At 33.0% G+C, this 26,279-nt stretch overlaps 1 protein-coding gene and 1 long non-coding RNA gene across 2 annotated transcripts in view; one reads left to right on the top strand and one right to left on the bottom strand.

The window, feature by feature from the left end:
• Positions 1 to 26,279, top strand: part of LOC114331488 (patched domain-containing protein 3) — a 378,804-nt gene that overhangs the window by 188,679 nt on the left and 163,846 nt on the right. Inside the window, exon 2 of the mRNA XM_050642776.1 lies at positions 14,887 to 15,160. Coding sequence (XP_050498733.1) covers positions 14,887 to 15,160 — 274 coding nt within the window. The remainder of the gene's footprint in view (positions 1 to 14,886; positions 15,161 to 26,279) is intronic.
• On the bottom strand, positions 5,310 to 6,747 carry LOC114331487 (uncharacterized). The gene is made up of 3 exons (XR_007696154.1): positions 6,528 to 6,747; positions 6,167 to 6,428; positions 5,310 to 5,819 (listed from the first exon to the last, which is right to left on the bottom strand). It is a non-coding gene; the product is annotated as an uncharacterized LOC114331487 (long non-coding RNA).

Genomic DNA, 26,279 nt, shown 5'->3' with positions numbered 1-26,279 from the left:
GGTTTTGATGACTTTGTACAAACATTTTTTTAACTGATATTTTTCGGTTATTGTATTACCTACATTTGTTTTATCTTTCTTAATTTTCTCAAAAAGATGTTGTTTATTTCATGTCTAATGCAAAATAATTTAGTGCGTTTAAAGAGTACATCTTAAGCTTTAACAAATACATAAACTTATGTCGGGAACATGTCATACCACAGGAATTTGTGCAAGAATATGAAGAGTTAAGTTACAAAAGTGAAATTCCTGACACATTGGCAGAAACTGATGAAGAAGATCAGAGTGTCACATATTAATATATGTATTAAATTTTATTTTTCTTTGTCGATTTTTGTCATGAGTCATGAATAATATTTTCCCTCTTAAGATACTTACGTTATTTATGAATATTCATTTATAAATTGATACCTTAAAACTATCGGTGTTTATCTTAAGCGACAAGCTTCAACTAAAATTTACACAGACAAGGTCTCACAAAGTATCGTATGCCACATAATTTAATTAAATAATGTTATATTACAGTTTTTTTTCTTTAATTATTATCTTTTTTTATGTACTAATTTATCACAGTTTCAAAATTTTAATAATATTAACCGAAAAGTCGGTAGCAGAAAAAGTCGTCTCCTGTAAAATTTGCGTTTTGTCGGTTACGATGTTTTGTCAAAAACCCATCGAAATTATAGAGACAGTCTAATATCTAGAGCTTCACGATACGATACAATATCGATACTTTTTAAGTATTGAGTATTGTATTGGTTATGCCAATGAAGTATCGTATCGTGTATCGATATCGGAAATACTTTCTTATAAAAGTATTGTATTGATATTGATTTCGATGCGATATCGATACAATACTCGATAAAATATCGACATAAAAAGGATTAAATTAAATAAAAAAAAAACGATTCTTTCCTCACAAATATTATCCTTTAAAGAACTCTTCATCCAGCTCTTCACACAAATGAGTTCTTTAATACATTAATCTTTTAAAGAGAATCTTTTATTCGTTAGTACCAGCGCTGCTTTAGAAAAAAGCCGCTCGACTGGTACGGAGGTTGCGTGGACACACAAAATATCACTAGCCGACCGAGACAAAATATTACTATAATAAAATATTTGTCTCTGGTCCAGGTCCTGGAGATTGCAAGTAGTTTTCAGTTTACTTTTCAAAAACATCGATATTGCCTGATGATTTTAAAAATAAAATATCGAAATTGATTGACTTATTGGGTTCATCGTTCTTCTCTCTCGCACTAATGGAGAGCATACGCGCTTGTGTGTCTTAATACTATTTTAACTGTATAATAGGCCTTATGCAGCACTCACATGGCGTTTTATTATTATTTTTTTCGATACCGATATTCTCAATAATATCAACTCAAACGTCTCGACAATACAAAAGCATTGTATTGATTTCAGATAATGAGTATCGTATCGACATTAATATTGCTAATATATGTATTGTATCGGTATCGACATTTTTATCGAATATCGTGAAGCTCTACTAATATCTCGAGAACTACACTTCCAAATAAACAACCAAAAAACACACGTTTAATATTTTTCAAAAGCCTATCGGCTAACACTAAACAAGATATCCCACTTCATACCATGGAGATGGGGTAGAAGTAACTTTAAAATCTTAAATAGGAACCCCCGAATCATTATAGAAGAAAAAGTCCCAACATACCTATGCGTTGTAGTAAGGTATTCAAGAACTGCAACTAAGTTAAATTTTAAAAGCGTTAATTCATTTTCAGTAGCTTAAAAATACACATTTAAAGTAAGTATTGTGATTGTGTTGGTATACTTTGTTTTATGCTATTTCCAAGAATAAATTACTTTAATATTTTTTTCTCTGAAATGATTCATAAAAATTTTTTATGTTTTCAATGTCATCTGCGTCTTCAGATTCTATCGCATTTTGTTAAGACTAAGAATTTCCTTCACATTGCTAGATAGCCTCCACATTATCGATGTCATTGTCGTGGGTGATATTTTCGTTATCACTCGAATCACTACCTATAATCATATTTCTAATAGACTAAGGGCCGGTTGTTCGAACGCTAATCAACATTGATCACTATCAAATATTTAATTACTGTCACAACTGACAATGTCAACTTTGGTTGGGTTGCTAAAAACATAGTTAATTATAATTATGAGATTAGTTAGTCAATTAACATAACAATTATTAACATAATTGACTAACTAATTTCATAATTGTCATCAATAATTATGTTTTCGCCAACCCAACCAAAGTTGACATTGACAGTTGTGACAGTAATTAAGTATTTGATAGTGATCAATGTTGATTATCGTTCGAACAACCGGCCCTAAGAGCCGCTATAGGTGAAATTTCTTAATCATTTTAGGCACGACGGGACCCTATAACTTAAATAGTAGAACCTAAAAGAAAACGTTTGAGCACTGTGCCGTCACTTTTCAGTGGCACATGCGTCTACAGTGGCGTATCAAACTTTCCACTTATGGACGGGATACATAAATTAAAAAATACCCTCCCTCATTACCAGAATTTAATTTTTTTCATTTTTTTAAGTTCTATGTGATTAAGATATAAGATTCATCGTAATTTTAACCCACCATCCCCTTCTCCCTGCCCCCACCATCAAAAACTTTATTTTTCGATTTTATTTTTTTTGGTGGGATGCAATCAATTTTAAGATTTCAAAAAATTCACACGCATAGCTAAGGCTTTTATAAAACACGTCTATTTTTATAGACCTGTAGGTTGAGTGTACATAACCTCAAAAAAATTTTAAAATTTTTTTTTGGAAAAAAGTATATAACTTTTTTTTGGGGATAGCTGCACATCTAATTTTTTCTTAGCCTTGTGTATTTTATCAAACACTATATTTCTGATTTTTTTGAGATTTTTCTGTAACGCTGGTTACCTTCAAAAATCCAAAAAATGTTTTTTAAGGGGGTTTTGGGGGGTTTGAACGTGTTTTTATGATTTTTAAATATTCTAAAGGACTCAGTTACTTCAAGTTACATATAACCTATAAAAACAAAATTGATTTGATGTAATATGAAGTCTATAAAATAGGGAAAATCCCCGAAAACCCCCCAAAAAACAGTTTTTCGGATTTTTGAAGGTGGGGAGCCTTACGAAAAAATCTGAAAAAATTAAAAATATAGTGTTTGATAAAATACACAAGATTAAGAAAAAAATTAGACCTGCAGCTATTCCTCAAAAAAAGTTATACGCTTTTTTGAAAAAAAAAAATACTTTTAATTTTTTGAGGTTATGTACACTCTACCTATTAGGGAATCCATCGACCTGTCAAAGTTAAATCACGTGATCTTTGGTTGGCACACAAAACCGTTCTTAACCTAAACTCAATGTAATTTTTGATTTTTCGTATTTGTTTTTCGTCGTGATTTTTTAGCTAATTTAGTATTAAAAGACATTCATTAGATTAATTAGTTTACAAACTTTACGTTTTTGGTGATTTTGAGTGCTGACAACATGCCTGTGACTTGTATAGTAGTGAACTGCGGAAGTCCAACTGATCGGGATAATGTTAATTTTAATTTGTTTTTTGTCGTGATTTTGAGCTTAATATAGTATTTAAAGACATTCATTGGATTAATTATTTTATAAACTTTACGTTTTTGGTGATTTTGAGTTCTGACAACATGCCTGTGACCTGTATAGGTAGTAGTGAACTGTGGAAGTCCAACTGATCAGAATAATGTTAATTTTAATTTGTTTTTTGTCGTGATTCTGAGCTTAATATACATAGTATTTAAAGACATTCATTGGATTAATTATTTTATAAACTTTACGTTTTTGGTGATTTTGAGTGCTGACAACATGCCTGTGACCTGTATAGGTAGTAGTGAACTGTGGAAGTCAACTGATCAGAATAATGTTAATTTTAATTTGTTTTTTATCGTGATTTTGAGCTTAATATAGTATTTAAAGACATTCATTAGATTGATTATTTTATAAACTTTTCGTTTTTGGTGATTTTAAGTGCTGAAAACATGCCTGTAACTTGTATAGTAGTGAACTGTGAAAGTCGAGCTGATCGGATAATGTTAATTTTTTTTCGTCTTCCTTCTATAGGGCCTTTCATTCACAGTCATTTGTTTTGAACTTCTGTCATATGTCCTATAATCCGTGTATAGTAATATTATACACGAATTATACAACATCTAATGCAAGCTCGAAACAAATGACAATCGATGAAAAGCCCTATTAGAAACTCATTTATGTTTCCTCGCCTAACTAAATTATCAAAAAACGGGACGCACTCATGCTAGGAATTATGGTTTTTATTAATATTATTACAATTATTTATATGTGACACTAACGTAACTAGTGACATTAATATTAGGCCAATGTGACAAACTTTATTAATACTAAATTTTAACATTTGTCCCCTATTTTGTTAAAACAATATTATTTTGTTTTTCATTCTATTCAAAATAAATGCAGTTTTGACAGGGAATTTGTTTTGTTATTTATTTATTCCATATAGACCTGGATCCCGCGTACCAAAAAAAGTTGATTAATAGCAAGCTGAAAATTTATTAATAGCTTAACAGTGTCTAGTCCGACAAACTTTGATGTATGGGAACACTAGAAGTTTTAACTGTGGAACAGGTTAAAAATTTGGAACGTCAAACTACGAAAATGTTTATGTAATTTGTCAGATAAAACTTCCAATTGATTTGCTACCAATTCAATAAAACCCTCATGCAAAAACCAGATTGGTGAAAAAATCATCAACTGGGCATTTTAATGAGTAGAACACGAAGACCATGTCAAACTACGGGAATTATGTTGGTTAGTAATAGCAGTCTGATTTTTGCATGACAATTTAATGAAAGGGTAACAGATCAATTGGATGTTCTGTCCGACAAAATATATGGGATGTTTTTGTAATCTGATGTTCCAAATCTGAGTTTCCAAACTGTTTCACAATTAAAACTACCCCTGTTCCAGTGTCACAATACATCAAAGTTTGTCCAACTGGACACCGTTAAGCTATTAACAAATTTTCAGCTTGCTATTAATCAATTTTTTTGGTACACAGGATCCAGACCTAATAGGTTTGTTCGTAGTACGACACAAACGATTAGCAACTGCTGTCAACCATCAGATGCATGAGCAGTTAACAGTTAGCGTTGTGCAGTTAATAGTTAGCATTCATAGACTATGAATGCGCATGTGTCTGATGGTTGGCAAGAGTTGCTGATCGTTCTACGAACAAACCTATCAGTAAGCACAATTTGTGATATCCATGGGTAGTTACTAACAGAAAGAGGCAGGATTCGATTTTTAAAACATTTATTTTAGAGTCAAAACATAGTCGTACCTTAAACGATAAATGTATATTATCATTACAAGTTGATACTAATTACAAAAATAAATACACATCTAAAAGACCAATACATAATTACTCATGATGAAGAAGTACATTATAATTAAAAATGAATAACCATTTTCCTATCGCTGCAACACAATGCCAAAGCCATCTTATATTTCAGTTCGTTTAGTGAGCGCAACAAGCACTCTGACCGAACAGTTTCAAAACTCATTAGTTTTTCATCAGAGAATGCATATGTTGCTATCTCCAAACCATGTAGCTGTAACATGTACATGCATTGGGTTCTTCTTCGTCTGTCTTGCTCTGGGCATACTCAGCTAAAAATAGGATTGCTGCAGACTTCACTATTACCGGCCATACACATACAATGTGCATTTGCTATGTCATCAGAACTGGCTATCACCCCACCCAAGCATTTAGTCGTTTAGCATTAGCTTTTTGGAAATGCTTCACCTAAAAAAAATATTTTATTTTTTTTGGAAATTCTTCAACTACAAAAATTTATTTTTATTAGAGTATTTGCGTTCTTTACAATGATTGAGAATATTTTATTTAAAATCAGACATTCATATAATATAATTTTAGAACAATCATGACAGTAATTCAAATCGATGGCAGTAATAAATCATTTTCAGAGAATTATGGAGTTCGCAGTTTACATATTAGGACAACGATATGTCTGGTTTCATACAGATATATAAACATAAATAAATCTAATATTTAGAACCAATTTATCCAAAAGACACTAATACTGTTATCCATATATTTCTTAATGGTGAATAAATAAAATAAAGGCATACCTTTCCAACAATAATATGGAAATCAGGAAATCATTAACAATTTTTACTCCATTCAAAACAAATCCAGCTGTAAAATATTTATGTGCCTGAAGGCTTTTGTATGCTTTCATCTGCTGCTTAGAGTAGCAACTGTGAGACTCCACCAGATCTGTATAAATATCTATAATAGTAACTTGATGGACTGCACTTTACTGTAAAATCCAATTCTGACTGAATTCCGTATGGATCTAAATCCCCAATTATTTTCAGCTTCAATAAATATCTAAAACAATAAAAGAAATAATGTTATTGCTTGCAAAATTCATCATTATTGATAAATATCGGGGCAAAATGAACAGTAAATAAACATTGTTTCGCCTACCTTTCTCGCAACATCTGGAGTTTCCAATAATAATTTCCTTAAATAATCAGTTTGCATTGTGGTAAAGTTTATAAAGTTCACAAAAACAGGAAACGAAATCCAAATGAATTGAAAATAGACAAAATACGACGATAAACAATGAAAAATCATTGAAAAATAGATACAAACATAACCTCTTCGTTAGTTTGTGTGCCAACCAGAGGTCACGTGGTTTGGATTGCCTAATGGGTCTATGAAAAATAGGCATCTTTTATAAAAGCCTCAGCTATGCGTGTGAATATTTTGAAATTTTAAAATTGATTGCATCCCACCAAAAAAAATAAAAACGAAAAATGAAGTTTTTGATGGTGGGGGCAGGGGGAAGGGGGTGGTGGGTTAAAATTACGCTGAATCCTATGTGTTAATCACATAGAACTTAAAAAAATAAAAAAATCTAATTCTGTTTGTAAGGGAGGGTAACTTTTAATTTATTTATTCCGTCCATAAGTGGAAAGTTTGATGCGCCACTGTCGACGTATGTGCCACTGAAAAGTGACGGCACAGTGCTTAAACGTTTTTTTTTTAGGTTCTACTATTAAGTTATAGGGTCCGATCGTGCCTAAAATGATTAAGAAATTTCACCTATAGCGGCTCTTAGTCTATAAGTGCTGCGACATCTTCTGGATTACCAAAGTTAAAATAATGTTTTCTGTTACCCCTATTGCCAAAAAAATACATTTTTAAAATTATTGCATTAAATTTGCGAAAACGGGTTAAAACAATATACCTGTAATAATATCCGTTTGACACAATAAAATTATAAACACTTATATGAAAGGTCGAGCGTATTTAGTAAATACCATAGAGGACTACTAGGTCTGGATCCCGCGTATGAAAAAAAAGTTGATTAATAGCAAGCTGAAAATTTGATAATAGCTTAAGGGGGTCTAGTCGGATAAACTTTGATATATGGGAACACTGGAACAGGGGCAGTTTTAATTGTGGAACAGGTTAAAAATTTGGAACGGTCATAACACGAAAACAGAGATTAAACTCTCATGCAAAAATCAGAATGCTATTTATCACCTGTCATAATTCCTGTCATTTGACATATTCTACATGTTCCACTCATTAAAACGCCGATTTGGTGATAAATAGCAGTCTGATATTTGCATGAGAGTTTAATCTTTGTTCGGAGAGTTGAAGTCTGTTCTGTCGGACAAAATAAATGTGCCGTTTTCGTGGTCTGACCGTTCCAAATATTTAGCCTGTTCCACAATTAAAACTGCCCCTGTTCCAGTGTTCCCATATATCAAAGTTTGTCCGACTAGACACCCTTAAGCTATTAACAAATTTTCAGCTTGCTATTAATCAACTTTTTTTTTCATACGCGGGATCCAGACCTATACTTGAAACACTGACCTTAAAACGGCACAATTTGAAAAATAGATAAATAGATAAAAGGACGATCCCCCACTCCGTCGAAGGCTGTAGGTGTCCGTATGTACTACATACGCGTGCCTATCACTGACTAAAAAGTGGGGTAAAAAGGTATCACTGGCTCCTCAATTGAAAAAGTACCCTCATATGGCCTGTGTATTACGTGACATCTTTTTCAAACTCGGTGTATCATTGGTTGTACGAATATTTGTCTTAAAATCATCAGTTATTGACTTATTTTATACTATACATTACTGTGATGGGTAATTGATATTTGATACTTAAGTCAAGGTAGATTCTGGGAAACTTCCAAGATCGCGTACATACCAAAATTGCTTGATTCCTTCAAATGTTAGTTTTGGTGCGATTTCCTTACCATATCCTACCATATTGTTGCAAGTATGTAATACTAAAAAGTTAGGTTATCCTTATTTCAAAGAACTCTTCATTTAAATATCTACTGAACTAACTACATGTAGGTACTCAAAACTGGCCCAGGTTCATCCAGTTCATCAAGGAGTTCATACACCTGATCTGGATTGGCTATAAGCTTTTTCAAATTTACTGCTCTCTTGAACCATACAAAAGGCAAAAATATTACATTACCTGACCTCGCCTTTTCTGTGTGTTTTGGGGCTCCCGGTCGTTTATTTGCGATACCTCAAAGTACGAATATTAAAAAAAACGTCAAAATTTTTTGAAATAGTTTTGATCTTATCATGTAAACATTGCGTTTTTTATATAACTGTATATTCAAAACCCCAAACTTGTATTCGCTATCATAATTCGCAAATATGTACACATAAAAACAATAAAGCTGTTATTGCAACCTCGAATTCTAACGTAATTATGGGGACTAAATGAACCAAGTGCGGTAAAACCGATAATAGATTTCCAACAACCGTGTCGTGTGCGAATAAATTAATGTAAAATTTTGATTCACAATTCACGCGTTAATAAGACCTACACAATTGTGACGTCCTGGAGCTTAAGGATTAACAGGATTATTGTAAGAATTAATGTGCTATATTCATGAAAGAATAATAATTATTGGAAGATCTATTAACAACATAAGATCTTCAGATGACACTGTGATTATGGCAAGCTCTTCTGAACAACTCCAATTACTACTAAACAAAACAGACAGTTTCTTTGAAAAATATGGACTGAAAATGAATATAAAAAAGACCAAATACACGATAATAACAAAGAACACAAATATATACAAACAAACATTCGGAAATGTAAAATGTATCGATAGAAAAGGTTGATAAATACAAGTACCTAGGAACCTAGATTTCCGACAAAATAACAAAAAAACATAAATAAGCGCCGGGATAGAAATAGCAAGAATTAGTTTGTAAATAATTACACTTTTATAAAAAAGAACTTTTTTATACTAAGACGTTTTTATTATTTATAGGAGAGAATACAAAATAATTTGACGATATAAAATGCTTAAAATTCCAAAAATTACACTGTAATAAAAAAGTATTTTTAATAATAAAACGGTTTTGTTATATACAGGACACAACATGTCGAAAGAATAAAATATGAATTTTTAGTAGGTAATAAAAATAATATCGTATGGCATTTTTGCCGGGGAGATCCTTTCGGATAGTTCCAGCGCCAATTACATCTTTAACCCTGTTTCAAGTAACTAGTGTCGATGTACACTAGCCCAAGGGGACCGACGGCTTAACGTACTCTCCGAGGCACGGTGAGACGGCTCGTGTCATTATTGGAAATGAAAATGGTTTGACTTTGGCAGGAATCGAACCCACGTCTACTGGCGTATGAGGCCAGCGTTTATGCCGTTACCCACGGCCGCTCACTAGTAGGTGTATTAACTGTTAAAATTATAATTTCAAAAATTACACTAGTATAAAAAAAGTACTTTTTATAATACCACGGTTGTTTAAAATGGTATATATAATAATTAACTTATAAAATATGAATTTTAAGTATATCAACTGTTAACTATTTATTAAAAAAATTAAAAAAAGATACGCAACAGCCGTGTTCGAACTAGGGAACTCTCGATCTGCAGTCTAATGCCACTGACCCACCATCAATTTGTAGATATCGATTTATTAACGTACTTTAAAATATCATTGCATTAGTCACATTTTTAAAATAGTTTGAAATAAGAAAAATCGATTTATCCATACATATCCGTAGACCTGTATAGTAATAGATAGCAATAAAAGTTAATAACAAAAATTGTAACCAACTTTGATTACAGATTGATAATCAGTAATCGTAATTTGTCAGTTTTAGACAATTCAGTCATGGCTTGCCTAAAATTTGGATAGACTTAGACCCGTAATTAACAATTTGCTCTGAAAAATGAAAAAAATCTCGAAAACTAATAAATTGAGATATAGGGAGTGTTCCATTAAAAAAAAACATAACTTTGATCTGTCACTATGTTATCGAACACCTTGTAATATTCTAACTAATTTTGTAATGTGAAGTTCAAAGTTGGCTACAATTTTTGTTAGGTATTAACTTTTATCGCTATCCATTACTAATAACGGATCTACTGAGCTTTACTCCAATAATCAATCACCCGGTATAATAGCAGTTACATAGTTGTGGACTAATGGGAATCATGATCGGAGATGACTGCCTGTTTAACATCCACTTTGCTGACGATCAAGCAGTACTGGCACAAGATTCGTATGACATGGAATTCATGTTAACCCGCCTGTATTCAACCTACAAAAAATGGGGATTAAATATAAATATAGAAAAAACAGAATATCTAGTCGTGAATTCTGACGCCCACTTTGAAATCCTAATAACAGAGAACACATCAATTAAACAGGTTGAAGAATTCAAATATCTGGGAGCTGTAATAAACAGAGAAGGCCTAGGCAATAAAGAAATTCAAAGGCGAGTTGAACAAAGTAGGAAGGTAGTAGGTTGCTTGAATTCCGTGTGGTGGGATAAAAATATATCCAGAACTACAAAATTAAGAATAGGGAAGACATTTGTGGAATCGGTACTCATGTATGGAAGCGAAGTCTGGACATTAACAGCAGAGTCCAGAAGAAGGATCAATGCTGTGGAAATGGACTACATACGTAGAAGTGCTGGAATCTCCCGATTGGACAGAATACGTAACGAAGAAATAAGAAGAAGGATGCAGGCACACGATACAGCGGTAGACAGGCTCGAGAGAAGAAGCCTAAAATGGTTCGGTCACTTACTTAGAATGGACGACCAACGATGGCCAAAGAAACTCCTGGAATGGAAACCCCCAGGTAGGAAGAAAAGGGGAAGACCAAGACTATCCTGGAATGACACGATAAGGAAGGCCATGGAACACCGAGATTTGGAAGAGGAAGATGCCCAGGATAGAAATAGATGGCGGTTAGGTGTGGGGATGCGGCGTCAGCCGATATGACACCCCGTATATATATATATATATATATATATATATATATATATATATATATATATATATATATATATATATATATACATATTTGCATTATTAGTTAGTTCTAAGCTATTCTGAAAATTGCAGGTACCTACGTAGCCTAGAACTATTTTTAAAATGGATTACAAAATTTGCGGAGACCGTGACAACAACCAAGCCAAGTATATAAAAACGTTTTAAAACGAAAACAATTCTCTGCAACGTACACCTTAGATTAGAACTGATTAGAACTTAGATTAGAGTAAGAGCTTTGAGATGCTACGTGTTTGCGATACTGCAATATGGACTTGCGAGCGGGGCATTGAAGCAAGAACACATAAATAAGCTGCAGTCATTTGAAATGTGGAGTTACAGGAGAATACGTAGAATAGGATGTACACAGAAAAAAACGAATACGGAAGTATTGCGAGAAATGGGCAAAGAACAGGGATAATAAACACAAAAAATAAGAAAGTTACAATATCTGGGACACGTATTGAGGGGACAACGATATGAAATACTAATACTGATTATTTCATTCATAGGAGATTCTGACCAATAGAAAGCTACAGAAATCTGAATTAAATCGATAATTTTTGATAATCTCCCGTCGTTAAGTATATTACGTCAGATGCCCTTCGTTGCTACGAAAAAATACATTCAGTGACATTAATGACAATTAATGTTTTAAAAATTATAAAAGTGATGACTTTCAATCGTCAAATATTTATAAAAACTGTGTGTTTAATGGTACTTACATAAATAAATTACAATAAAATTTTGGTTTTGAACAGTTTTATTCATGAAATAATTGCAACAAATTGCACTCGACCTCTGAAATTAATATAGAATTTTTGCTCTCGTGACACTTTGACATAATTTCACTCGCCTTCGGCTCGTGAAATTAAAACTGTCAAAGTGTCACTCGGGAAAAATTCAATAATTTCAGAGCTCTTGTGCAATTACTACTGATAATACAGGAAAGATACTTACGAGGAGAAATAGCCCAATAAATGACCGTTTTGGAGTGTAATTTCCAGGGATAACTCCGAATTGCATAAAAATTTGGATTTAGGTTCTACTTACCCTCCACTTCAAAGTTGAATTTGTGCCGTTGGTTGCTTTTACTTGGGGGGTGATATTTACTTACCCCTTCTCGGGGGTGAAAAACGCGTGTTTAAAATAAGGCCGTAAATGGAAAAATTCACTTATTTTAAGCACCTTTTGTTCTATAAAGTTTTTTACGTAAGTCAATACTTTTCGAGTTATTCGCGATTTAAAATGTGAATTTTTCGACAAAAAAACTATGTTTTCAGACCGTTTTTCCCAAATAACTCAAAAAGTAAATATTTTATCGAAAAAAATATTTTTAGCAAAAGTGTAGCCTATAAAAAAATGAAAAATGGTGTACCAGTAAAGTCTACAAATTGAGTAAAAAGAGAGTTGTAGCTCATGAAAAATACGTTCTTATTCGTCTAATTCCAAATCGAATAATTCAACGCGGAATCACCGAAGAAAGAAGCATTTTTCGGAAAAACCTTATTAACATTTTTAAAGTATTGAAAAAAAGCTTATTATTTCTTTTTTACAAAAGTATACAGCATCAAAAATAAACGAGTTACACTGAAAAAAAAGTACGCCCCTTCTTTGGTAAAAAAAAATCGTGAAAACCTCCCTCTATTTAGCACAATAAATGAAATTAATCGTTTGGCTTTACCATCTATTTTAACTGTATGTGTATTGTTTATATGATCTGTAAGTTTGATTGGTTTGAAGTGCTTATTTTTCAAAACATTTGGTTTTATATTAAAAAAAATTTTCTAAAAATTTTTGAAAAATTTCATTTTTTCAACATAACTTAAAAAGTATTAGTGATAAGAAAAATCTTAAAGAGTAAAAAAATGTTTTGCTATTATAAATATGCTAGTTTCATTTTGTTTCTCCGTAAGACAAAAATTGGTTAAGATATATCTGTTCAAAATTTGCATACATTCCTGGTTAGTGACCCATTCAAGCGTTCTCAATTATAACCCTTTCAAAAATAAACACTTTAATCCGGTGAGACTGACAGATCATATAAAAAATAGATAGGTAAGTAAATTGTTTGTAAAGCGGTAGCCATTAATTTCATTTGGGGAGCTAAACACGGCGAGATTTTCATGAGTTTTTACAAAAAAAAAAAGACGGCTAACTTTATTTTGAGCGTAACTCGCTTATTTTTAATGCTAAAACTTTTGTTAACAATTAAAACAAAGCTTTTTATAAACACTTTAAAAAAGTTTGAATGGCTTTTCCAGAAAAGTGCTTAATTTTTCGGTGATTTCACCTTGAAATATTCGATTTGGAATTAGACGAATAAGAACGTATTTTTCATGAGATACAACTTTGTTTTTGCTTGATTGATAGACTTTGCTAATACACCATTTTTTTCGGCTTTTTATAAGCTACACTTTTGGTAAGGATATGTTTTTCGCTATAGTATTTACTTTTTGAGTTATTTGCGAAAAACCGTCTGAAAACGTAGTTTTTTTGTCGAAAAATCAACATTTTCAATGGCAAATAACTTGAAAAGTATTGACTAACGTAAAAGCTCTATAGAACAAAAGTTGCTTAAAATCAGTCAGTTTATCCATTTCCGGTCTTATCTTGAACGTATGTTTTTTCACCCCCGAGAAGGGGTGATTGTCACCCCCCAAGTAAAAGCAACGAACGGCACAATTTCACGAAAACGAAACAAGTGGAGGGTAAGTAGAACCTAAATCCAAATTTTCATATAATTCGGAGTTGCCCCTGAAAATTACACGGTATCGCCGAATTTCCCGTTCATTTACTGGGCTAAAAGGAGTATGGGAAGAAGGAGAGTGTCATGGTTGAAGAATTTAAGGGACTGGTTTAAATGCAGTTATATGTGTCTATGATTAAAAATTTTGTTGTTATTCATTGTCTATATTAAAATTATTTGTTTTCTTGATATGCTTTGCATAAACTGGAGTTAAAATATCTATCTTTTAAATCTGCATGACGTTGGACCTTATTTCGCATAAAATGGATAAAGAAAATAGGTACATTCGTTGAAAGTCAATTTAGAATTACTATAAAATGGTTTAGTTTTGTAGTGATCTTTACCTGTAGAATATTATTTTATCTTTTTAACTTAACTTACATGTAACTAGAAATACGTATTTTTTATGGTCGCTTCCCATATTTTTGTATGTGATGTTAGCCCAAGTTACATGTGCTAAATAGATTCATACCAAGAAACTGAAAATCCAATGATTTACTAAAAGAATATTGTATTTTCAATTAGAGTAGTGTTATATAATCAAAATTGCTTTATAAATTCCATAAGCTATTCATTCTTACACTATAGATTTATAACGTAGGATGTAATTAGAAGCATACCGGTATATTTTTTATTAATTCTGCACTGCCTACGCTGTGACAAGGCCAGCAGGTTTACAATTTACAAATTTCAATACATTACTATCAGCTAACTTATTTTTTTTATTTCAGATGGTGGGCTTACGAATAGTGGATAAAAACCTAAACAAAGCATTCTACAAACTAGGCTATATAGTCGGCCAACACCCAGGATATTTTTTAATCGTTCCGGTTCTTCTAACACTCTTGGGTATGACGGGATTTCAACGAATTCACAACAATATCGACCCGGAATACCTGTTCAGTCCTCTTAACGGCGCGGGAAAGCACGAGAGAGCTGTGGTGGAGAGCTTCTTTAAGGTTAACTACAGCAGTCGATTTAGTGTTTCTAGGATAACTAGAGCAGGTGAGAAATAAACAATAGATAAAAAGCTATAACTTTAATAAATCCTTATGTAATTAAAACCCTGAAAGATAATGTTGGATTTTTGACAAAACAAAAATTTATCAGCAAGCAATCAAGCAATAGTATTTAAGAGTACGTCCAAGGTGCACGTTGGCTTTTGGAGTCAGTGCCGAGTAGGGATGGGAAAAACCTACCGGTTTAAACCTAAAACCGGTTTTTTTTTCGCAATAACCGGTTTTAGCGGTTGTTATTTTGTCTCGGTTATAACCGGTTTTTTCTTTTTAAAGTAAAAACCGGTTATTAGGTTTTTATGGTGATTAGGATTAGGTTAGGTATTATTTAGGATCCCAATCATAATTATTATTCTCAAGTAATTATTCCAAACAAAACCATAATTCAAATTTTATTTTATTTTAAGAAGCAAACTGAAAGTGCAATCTCATATCAGCCAGAAACAATTATTAGTTTTATTATAATATTTCCTTGAAAAGGTATTTGTAATCATAATATTTACATAAGAAGTGATCTGGTTGAGTTGGACGCAAACATCATCATCTATTTTTCACACTTAACTCTTGACATTGAAAGTGGGTGAATGACATTTTCTGATTACCAAAAATAATGCTCTGACCATGAATATCGAATTACTGATTACGAATACCAATCTCCAAGAATTTCGCTACGTTTTCAAAACGATACACTCATACAGGAAGTATTAAATGAGATAAAATGTACCTATTCTCCAAATATACAAACGTATTAAAAGTAATACATGCTCTTTCGATAGTACTAATTTTGATCATATTGAATCGAGTCGAATGGAGTATCGCAAACTAAAGTGTATTGTAAATGTAACTTTGTAACCTATTGGATTAAAAAAACCAAAAACCGGTTTTTCCAAAAACCGGTTTTTTTGGCCGGTTATAACCGCCAGGTTAAACCGTAAGCAAAAAAAACCGGTATAACCGAAAACCTGTGTTTTGTCAAAAACCGCCATCTCTAGTGCCGAGTGCTTGTGCGAATAATCCTTCGTTTTTAAACGGGCCTGTCCAAAGTACACCTGCGCGCTGACAACTGAATACAAAGGGTTATTCGCACAAGGACTCAGCGCTGACTCTAAAAACCAGCGTGCAAATTGGACGTACCCTAACCCAGCAATATTGGCTCTCTATCAGAAAAGTTCTGGGTACAAGGATCACAAACAAAATCCTACCTCGCGCAATACAGGCCAGCGTGAGGCGCTCCATTCCCGCTAAGTATCTTTATAATAGTGGCCTATCATCGGTGACTCGGCGCTCGACGATGTGGGCCCCTCTTGACCGTTTTATGGCTTTCGTTAGAATTTGTTTGTGGCATGTGCCTTTGGATAGTGTTTTGCCAACGTTAGTAAATAAACTTCGATGCGAAAGGTGATCGCGTTGTCTTTTTTTGATAGAGCTACGATTATCTAGACTTTATTATATTTGCTAATATTTGTTTGCTGTTTGGGACTTCTGTACTTACATCTAAGGTACACATCATACCTTAATATATCTCGCAGGATCCAGTTTGTGTGGTCTTCTAATTTAGCGAATTTTCTTCTGGCTTTTTCCTTCATCATATTGGGTACTCTTATTTGTTTTAGGTCTCTGAATAAAAACCGCTTAGCGACGTATTTGGGAACGTTTGCAGCTTCTCTAAGCAGTTATTGTGTCCTGCTTGAATCTTTTTTTGTTGATATGACGTGTGTGTCCCATACAAGAGATAAAGTTGTAATAATTGGTGGCATGATGCTGTTTATACTTCTAACCTGTGAGTACTTTTATTCCGGATCTTTGCTGTTTTCTGGACTGATGGTTACATCTTGGTCCATTGTGACTTTTAGGTATTTAGCTTCGGTTTGCCATTCGATACGTCTGTCTTGCACTTTTAGCTATTCTAGGTTATATCTTTTTTTTTGAAGATGACTGCTTGGGGATTTTTTGAATTTAATACTATTTTTCATTGGACACTCCATTCTTCTATTATATCCAGTGCCGTCTGTAGATTTCTTACAGCTATATCCAGGTTCCAGTAATTTGCCGCTATTGCAGTGTCATTTGCATAAAGGCTAATTAGTCTTCCGGGTGTTTTTGGCACGTCTGCTGTATATATGCTATATAGGAGGGGCGATAAGACTGCTCCTCCTGGAAGAACACCTGAAACACTAATCAGCATTTATGCAGACAACTGGTCGGTTACTTCATTTACTATAAAAAACGTGCCTTTTTGACGGAATATGAAGTGCTAGCTGTAAGTCGTTAGAGTAGGGATCCAGGTCTAAAGAAAAATGTAAGCGTGTCAAAGATTAAGCATGCATTTATTAGGAGAAGTCTAGAGATACCAAAATGAGAGAGCTCAGGTTAAAATATGGAGTCAACTACACTACCTTTTCAATGGTTTTGTTTTCAAATATTTTACTGATTAACTGATTGTTTTCTTCTTCTTCATAGTCTTTAACCTAAGGCACGTATCGTGATCTCATAAAGCTATTAGCTTACATCTCAACTTCAGCCTATCTTCTGCCATTCTAGCACCTTCTGACTTCTCTATCGTGACTTCTTTTGTTTTCTAGTTTCTTCTGGAAGCATTCGCCTCCAGCTGTACATCTCAAATGCATCTATAATATTTTTGTCTTTCTTCATAATGGTACAGTATTATACACAAATTTATCTAAAACAACAATATTATTTATTGTATTATTAACTACAATACTGACAATATGTTTCTGGTAAGTACACCAAAATTTGGGAATAAGTAGGTAATGACGTAACTAAGTAAAATCACCAGGGGTGGAGCGCTGCGTGGCCGACAAAGGGGTGGGTCAGGGGTGACTATAAAAAATATAAGGGGTTTTTTGCGACGTTCGTGATTGAGATAGTGCACCAAAATTTGGGAATTAGTAGACCATGACATAACTAAAGTAAAATCCCCAGAGGCGGAAACCAGACTGGGGGACGAGGGTAGTTATAATAGGTCAAAGGCGCGGTTTTTATTATTTTTTTTGTGGCGCTCATGATCGAGATAGTGCACCAAAATTTGGTAACTAAGTAAAATCTCCCGGGGCGGAACTCAACGTGGCCGACAAAGGGGTGGGGTCAGGGGTAAATATAAAAATTATAAGGGATTTTTTGTGACGTTCGTGATCGAGATAGTGAACCAAAATTTAGGAGTAAGTAGATCATGGCGTAATTAAGCAAAATCTCCAGGGGCGGAAACCAGAGTTGGGGACGAGGGTAATTTTAAGGGGTCAAAGTCGCAGCTTGTAATATTTTTTTTGCGACGCAGCACAACATTAATTTGTCCTTACGCAACGTTCCGCCCCTGGAGATTTTACTTAGTAATGTCATGATCTACTTATTCCCAAATGTTGGAGCACTATCTCGATCACGAACGGCAAAAAAACCCTTATATTTTTATACTCACCCCTGCCTACTACCCCTTTGTACCCCAAGCAGCGTTCCGCCCCTGGAGATTTTACTTAGTAATATCATCATCTACTTACTCCCAAATTTTGGTAAACTATCTCCATTATGAGCGTCACAAAAAAATAATAAAAACCGCGACTTTGACCCCTTATAACTACCCTCGTCCCCCACTCTGGTTTCCGGCCGTTGGGGAAAGTCATGTACACAACTAATTCAACATATTTCCTTATAGTTTTTCCATATTACTTATCACGCACAAAATCCGCTCCCAGCACTTAGACTATTACGTTCAAAGAATAAATAGGAAATTTATATAATTTACTTGATTTTATTGAGTTCAATGACATTCATCAGTTTTGTAAGCAAATTTTTTTTAACTTATCTTCAAAACAAGCAGTTACAATGTTTTTGTTTTATACTACTAGATTATAATAGCAGATTGAAGTTGGAGAAGTAGAATAAAATATGTGCAATAGCGCGGTAGAAATCTGAAAAATCCGTAAAGTAGGATAATATTTATATCGGATATCCTTTTAACGATTTATTAGTGTTGTTAATCTGATAATTAAAAGAAAAACTTTAAGTACACCAGCAAAAATTATTCCTACAAGAAGAAAAAAACAATCAATATAATATGTAATATGTATAAAAGGATATTACATAGCATATAAGTAGTAGGTATGTCAAAGATTCAAGTTGAACGTGTTGGAAAGAGGTGGCACAGCGACTGACCCCTATGGACTCTTGGAAGCCCATTTTTCGGTTTTCTTTCCTTATTTATGTTGTCACATACATGGAACAACTTAAAATCGTCTGTGGCACTGTATCTTGTTGAGTAATAACAGTAGTTTTTTTTCTTCTTTTATGGCCTTTGGGAACTGCGCCCATTTAGCCAGCAACACTTCTTAAAATCAAACGCCTAACCAAACCCACCATACACCAAGACCATTACGAATAACAGTAGTTTTGCAAAGAACCATAACTATTATAAGAGCTTGTTTATCGTTGTCCCCACATTGCATCATACTTTGCTGTGGTATCTGTTACAGTTCCAGTTGATTCTCAGTTAAAGTTGACTATTCCTATTAGTTCGAGTCAACTCCAACTAAAACGAGCAGTAAGACTTGATTTGAAAAATTTAATTCAACTTTTACTAGTTGAAGTAGACTATTCTTAGTGAAGTAGACCCTTGTTAGTAAAAGCAGATCGCGGGAAAAATAGAATCAACTTTTACTAGTTTGAGTTGACTATTCCTGGATCGATTCAGTAAATGTAGATTATACGAGTATAATCTCACTTGCTTTTTTGATGAGTGTGCGTCTCTTTGTTTTGACCGTTTCAACTACTTATCACGATTTGAACATATCCAATAACATTTAATTTTTAGAATCGATTGTTTGTGTAAATCAACTCTTACTAAATGGCATTGGGAAGAGTATACTTTTTCTAGTTGGAGTCTACTTTTACTAGTAAATTAATGTTGAATAAAAATCTTTATTTTCTATTTAAAATCAACTTTTACTAAAACCAGCCGTTTGAGTTGACTCGAACTAGGAATAGTCAACTACTCCAACTGGATAATCAACTTGAACTGTAACATCTACAATAATTGCCACGGATGTTTTGAGGCGATTTTGAAAATAGGTTTTTATATAGATTTGTAGTGCTAATACTTAGCCATAATATTAGGTAGTTAATATAGGATTCTGCCAGCGATTCTATTGTAAATAATTTTTTCCAAAAGTTTGTAGGCACAGCTAAGTAAAAATATGGGTATGAAGTTGTAGTTTGTCATTTTTGAATTGTTTGGTGAGATTACCACCATGGAAAATTTTTGAAAAAATCTTACTCAAACATTCACTTCTTTTGAGTCTCATTTTATAAATAAAAATTCGTTAAATAGTCTGTTATATCCGGAGGATCTAATCGTTTTTTTAAATATCAACCATTTCAATCTCGATAGAACACTATTATATCTTGTGTTTCCCTGTTAAGAAGACTGAGTAACTATTTGTTCAAATAAAATTATAACAAACTGTAAAGACCTTGGGCCCACACTTAAAAAAAAATATTACCTCCGTCATAAGACTTTTTTTATTTAGTTCGTTAAGAAGTTCGTTAAGAAGGGGCCGAAAAAAAATCTATACTTAAAAAAAGTCGAAATCGTCAGATTAAGATAAAATAAGTTAGGTATATGCGAAACAGTGTATACATATTTCAAAAATTTGACTTTGGGCGGAGTGTAAGGAAATGGGTGAGTCACAAAGTTTCACAAGAAAAAAGCGAATATTTCGCGAAATGAACGATAGATCTGAAGACCAAAAAATACGTGCTCAATATTTGCCAAAAATCTATCGAATGATACCAAACACGACTCCCCACGGAGAGGGGTTGGGGGTAAATTTGGCTATAACATACTAAAAAAATCACTCAAATCGAACAACAGGTTTAGGAATTTCCACGTGTACAATTATTCAGCAAGTGAGTCGATTATTTTGCTCTCAAATGTAGAAGTTTCTAAACTTTGGTGCGTCCGACAATAATTGGACTACCCTTAAAAATTTGTCGAACAATATTACCAGTAAATTGTGAGTATTTTTATCAAACAATCCTGCAAAACAAATCATGATTTATAACTCCATAGTGCACCCCCCACGTGGGGGCACCATAAAGAGTCATAAAATTTATACAATCATAGCTGATTTTTGCAAGATTGTTTGATAAACATATTTATGGTAGGTGAGCCCAAGCGGAGATTTTTGCAGTAACTCGAGCGCGTCAGATTATCATATGGGGAGAAACCTGGTACTCTGTAGATGTACCTCTACCATATATTGGCTCTAAACACAGGGGAGTTCGTTAAGAAGGGGCCGAAAAAAAATCTCCCTAGGGAGGAAAAATATTTTCCTCCCTAGGGAGGAAAAGTACAACTTTGCTCCCTACAATCAGGTCCGGAAAAGTATACTTTCGGTAGAGGTAGGTGGAAATAGCTATTTGTATAACAAGGGAGGAAAGTGCTACTTTTCCTCCCGAGAATGAAGTTTACTGCCCGACGCGTAGCGGAGGGCAGTAATCATTCAAGGGAGGAAAAGGCACTTTACTCCCATGTTATACATATGGTTTTTCCACCTTCCTCAAATAACAAGTCATTTTTCATTTTTACTTAATATATTTATGTAACTAACCAACAAAATTTATTAGAACTAAAACTAACAAGTACGTACAATATAACTGTCAACTGTCAAATATAAGTCAAATTAATAATGTAAACATTGTTAAATCAAAATAACAATTTACTGTTTTTTACCATTCTACAAAATACAGAGTGTTTTATAAATAAACGTTAAAATGTATAGAAACTTACGTAATAGAAAATAGATATTGTACAGGGCGTTCAATAAGTTACATTTCATGAATGAAATACCATGACGTCACTTTTACTTTTCCTCCCTAGGGAGGAAAAATATTTTCCTCCCCAGGGAGGAAAAGTACAACTTTGCTCCCTACAATCAGGTCCGGAAAAGTATACTTTCGGTAGAGGTAGGTGGAAATAATATTTTAAGTGTGGGCCCAAAACCTACTAGATTTATACTGCATTTACTAAAATTTTTATGTAGAATAAATAGACGGGATGTGGCTGCATATTTTAGACTCCCTTTCGTTATTCGTCGTCTCCTTGCCTTATAAATTGTAAAAAGGCAGAGATTAAGGATGTTACCAGAAAGTGGTTCCACGGGAATTTTCAGATTTATTGTTTAGATCTGGGACTTCTCATTTCTCTCTCACTAAAATTTTCGTTTTAATTTGTGAAATAAAAATATTTTTATAAAAAAACTTAGTTTTCAATCTAATATTACATAAAATAATATCAACAGAGAACGGCAGTTCTCACCAGTGGCGCACAACATCCCTACAAGCGACACTATATATACACACAATTTTCGATTTTCTAAACCTGACTGAATTGAGCCAAATTGGGCCAAATCCCATCTTAAAGTATAGGAAAAGACTCGTCCATCCATATGTTACATCTCCATTTTGGGTCAAGGGTGTGGATTTTACGGCCCTTCCCATTTAGAGTCTGTTTTTCGTTCTCGTCCCCAAAACTCCCAAAAATTTCAAAAACTTAAGCCCGATCTTTGCGGCTTCTGATAGCACAGATCATTACTTTTCCAACGCATGTTTAATTTTAAAAAGTCGGTTATACCATTCAAAAGTTACCGAGCTCAGAATTATTACTCAATTTTTATTTAAAAATGGGAAAATGTTTGTGGATATGTATGTATGTATGTATGTATGTATGTATGTGTGTTTGAAAGTTAAACCGATTTGAATTTTTTTCTGTATTTAAAGAGGGTGTGAGGGCTGATTCAGAACCGGTGTAATTTTTTACTTCTGACTACCCGTAAGCCAGCTAGACGGCTAGGAAGATAGAAAATGACATATTTTTTGGGCGTATATATCTTAGGTTCAAGGAGGGACAGGAAAATTATAAATACACCAAATCAATAGGGTTGATTCAAGCTTTCAAATGGTGCTTCACCGATCAAGCTGAGATATACACACTGCTCACCATAGCCAAAAAACTGAAAAAGTAAACTTTGAAAATTTTGGTTTTTTGACAATTACTCAAAATGTCAACCTACGAATTGCGCCAATAACTGAGAGTTTGTATGAGGACTCAGGACACGTCTAACGGTGTATATCTCATATCTGAAAAATTTCGAAATTTTAAGTTATAGGCTTCATAAATATGATCAAATCTATTTCTTATGGGAAAACGGTTTTTCAAGCTCAATAATTCCTCTAATACGTTCAGTTATTATACTTGATATTGAATGCATCAGATACTACTTGTCAATACGTTTCAAACTCATGTTTAGTGGTCAAAATCAGTCAAGCCGTTCAGAAGTTATAGAGCTCCTAAAGTAGAATTAGTCCAGAAACTGAAACTTTTCACTTCGCAATTTTTACAGAATGGATGGATTTGCTTAAATAAAAAAAGTCTTGAAGATCTTATAAAAACCTACAAAAAAAAATTTCTAACAAACTTTCTAATATAAAAAATAAAAAAGTTACGGTTAACAAACCAATAAATTTTTTTGGAAAATAAAAAAATGGAAAAATCTAATTCGAAGCATAATAATGTAGGTTAGCGGTGTTTTTTTGTATGGTGTACGTTAAAAACTTAAAAAATTACTTAAAAACTTTAAAAAACTACCAGAGAACGGTAGTTCTCACCAGTGGCGCACAACCCCATACATGCGACACTATAATATAATATATACAAAAAAAAACTGGTATATGTACATTCGATAGACACTATATCATTTGGAAGATAATGCGTGAAAGGCAACCATTTATAAGGCTTAACGTGTAATCGAGACACATTACATTGAACTTAATACATTTAATTTATAAATAACTTTGAAAAACTCCTGATACAAGAATAAAAAACCGCTAAACGCCGTAAAAATGAGTGGCGCATACAATATTTCAGCTACAAAAGATCTGATATGAATATTACGTGGCGCGAAAATGTATTTTCATTTTGACGCAAAACAAAATTCTAGTTTTATTTTAAAAGATTTTTCCATAATGTTTAGTAAATTTGAAGTAAACGCGCCACAAAAGAGTTTCAAACTTCAAACTGTATAAAAGTTACTCTTTTGTGGCGCGTTTACTTTAAATTTAGCAAACATTATGGAAAAATCTTTTAAAATAAAACTAAAATTTTATTTTGCGTCAAAATGAAAATACATTTTCGCGCCACGTAATATTCATATCAGATCTTTTGTAGCTGAAATATTGTATGCGCCACTCATTTTTACGGCGTTTAGTGGTTTTTTATTCTTGTTAAAAATATTACTCTACATCCCACCAGATTGAAAACAATGGGAACCTTCTGGTTACATCTCCGAGGATTCTAAAATTTGCAAGCCATATTTTTATAATTTTAAAGTGTAACTCTCGAAAATGCTATTTTCATACTTCTTAGGCATAATGCACACGAAGCGTATCGTCATAGACGCGTATTAGATGCGACGTACGAAAAGCATACGCTTTCGTGCTGCTCACTTGTGTCTCTATGGAATACTGTACACGAAGCGTAAGCGGCGCGGAATCGTCAACGCAGACAAGCTTCAAGTCGCCAGGCGTACAACGATGTCAGTCGCTTGTAGCATTGTTTATCTACACTATACAATGCTTGTAGTACGCTTGAGTGTTAAAACACCTTTTTTGACGGAATTTTATGACAATGGCGTGAAAATTATCAATGTTTATATAGTGGAGTCACTGAAGGTGGATATGAGCTATTACCTCCGATTTCGTTGAACCTCCATCGATTTGCATGAAAATTGGTGAGTGGTTAGAGGATATCTCAAAGAACAAAGGTGACATGGTGCCAACTTGCGCTTTTACGCTGGGGGTGGATGCCACACCTTCTCGGGGGTGAACATTTTTTTCTTAAAATTAACCCCATAATTCGATAGAGGGACAAATTTCAAGCAAAATTTGTTATATAAAGTTATTAAAATAAATCAAAACTTTTTGAGTTATTAAAGATCAAAGATTTTAATTGTTCTTGAGAAAAATGCATGTTTTTAACCAATTTTTCATCAATAACTCAAAAAGTGTAAGTTTTTAGAAAAAAGTTATTATTATCAAAACTAAAGCTAATAAAAAATGAAATAAACCTCTTACTAGAAAAATCTTTTAATGTTAACTAAAAGTGAGTTGTAGGTAATTGAATGTATATTTTTTTCGGCGAGTAAAAAACTTTCAAGTATTCAAGCTGAAATAACGGGAAATTGATGCATTTTATAACATAAACTTATTAAACATTTGTCAAAGAACTTAAAAATATTTATCAAATGAGCCCCCGAACATGTTGATAGCGTTAAAATTTATGCTCCAAAATTTTTTCAAAATTTTTCCAAAAACTGTTATTGTTTTTTTTAATAACTCGGTTCGTGTTTAAGATATCAGGTTCATCTAAAAACTGTTTGAAAGTTAATTAATAAGTTCTATTTAAGCACGTTGAACCTAATATTTATACCCCTTACTTTTTTAAAAATAAAAGGTTAAATGACCCCGGTTGCATGGTTCTCACAGCAAAATTTAAGATTTAAACGTTTCTCTCTCGGTTATTTTTTACCCTATAGAAATAGTAAAACAGGTAAAATATTTGGAACAGAAAAAACTAAAATTTGGTTGTATATAATTTTTTACGCATATTGAGTATTTTTGGAGTAATTATCAAAAGAATATGAGGATTACAATAATTTTAAAAATTATGATTTTTTAAATTATACCTTTTTTGAAAAATATGCATTCAAAACCGGTCAAAATGATCGAAAACATTAATTATGCTAATATAAAGAAGTTCTTGTAAGTATTACTATAAATTTTATTTTTTGTGGAAACGGCGTATGTTTTATTTTTCACTTTTTCCTCAAAAATTCGAAACGGTTCTTTTATTTTCATTATAACTTTCTTAATTTTGACGCTATTACCTTATTCTAAAGCTCATTTGATAGGTATTCCGAAGTACTTTGACAAATGTTTAGCAGGAATATTTTATATATTGCGTCGTTTTCCCGTTATTTAAGCTTGAATACTTAGATTTGAGTACTCGTCGAAAAAATACACATTCAATTGCCAATAACTCA

Source organism: Diabrotica virgifera, chromosome 2, assembly GCF_917563875.1.
Source record: "Diabrotica virgifera virgifera chromosome 2, PGI_DIABVI_V3a".
Taxonomy (NCBI): Eukaryota; Metazoa; Arthropoda; class Insecta; order Coleoptera; family Chrysomelidae; genus Diabrotica; species Diabrotica virgifera.
This window is presented reverse-complemented; position numbering and strand designations above follow the sequence as displayed.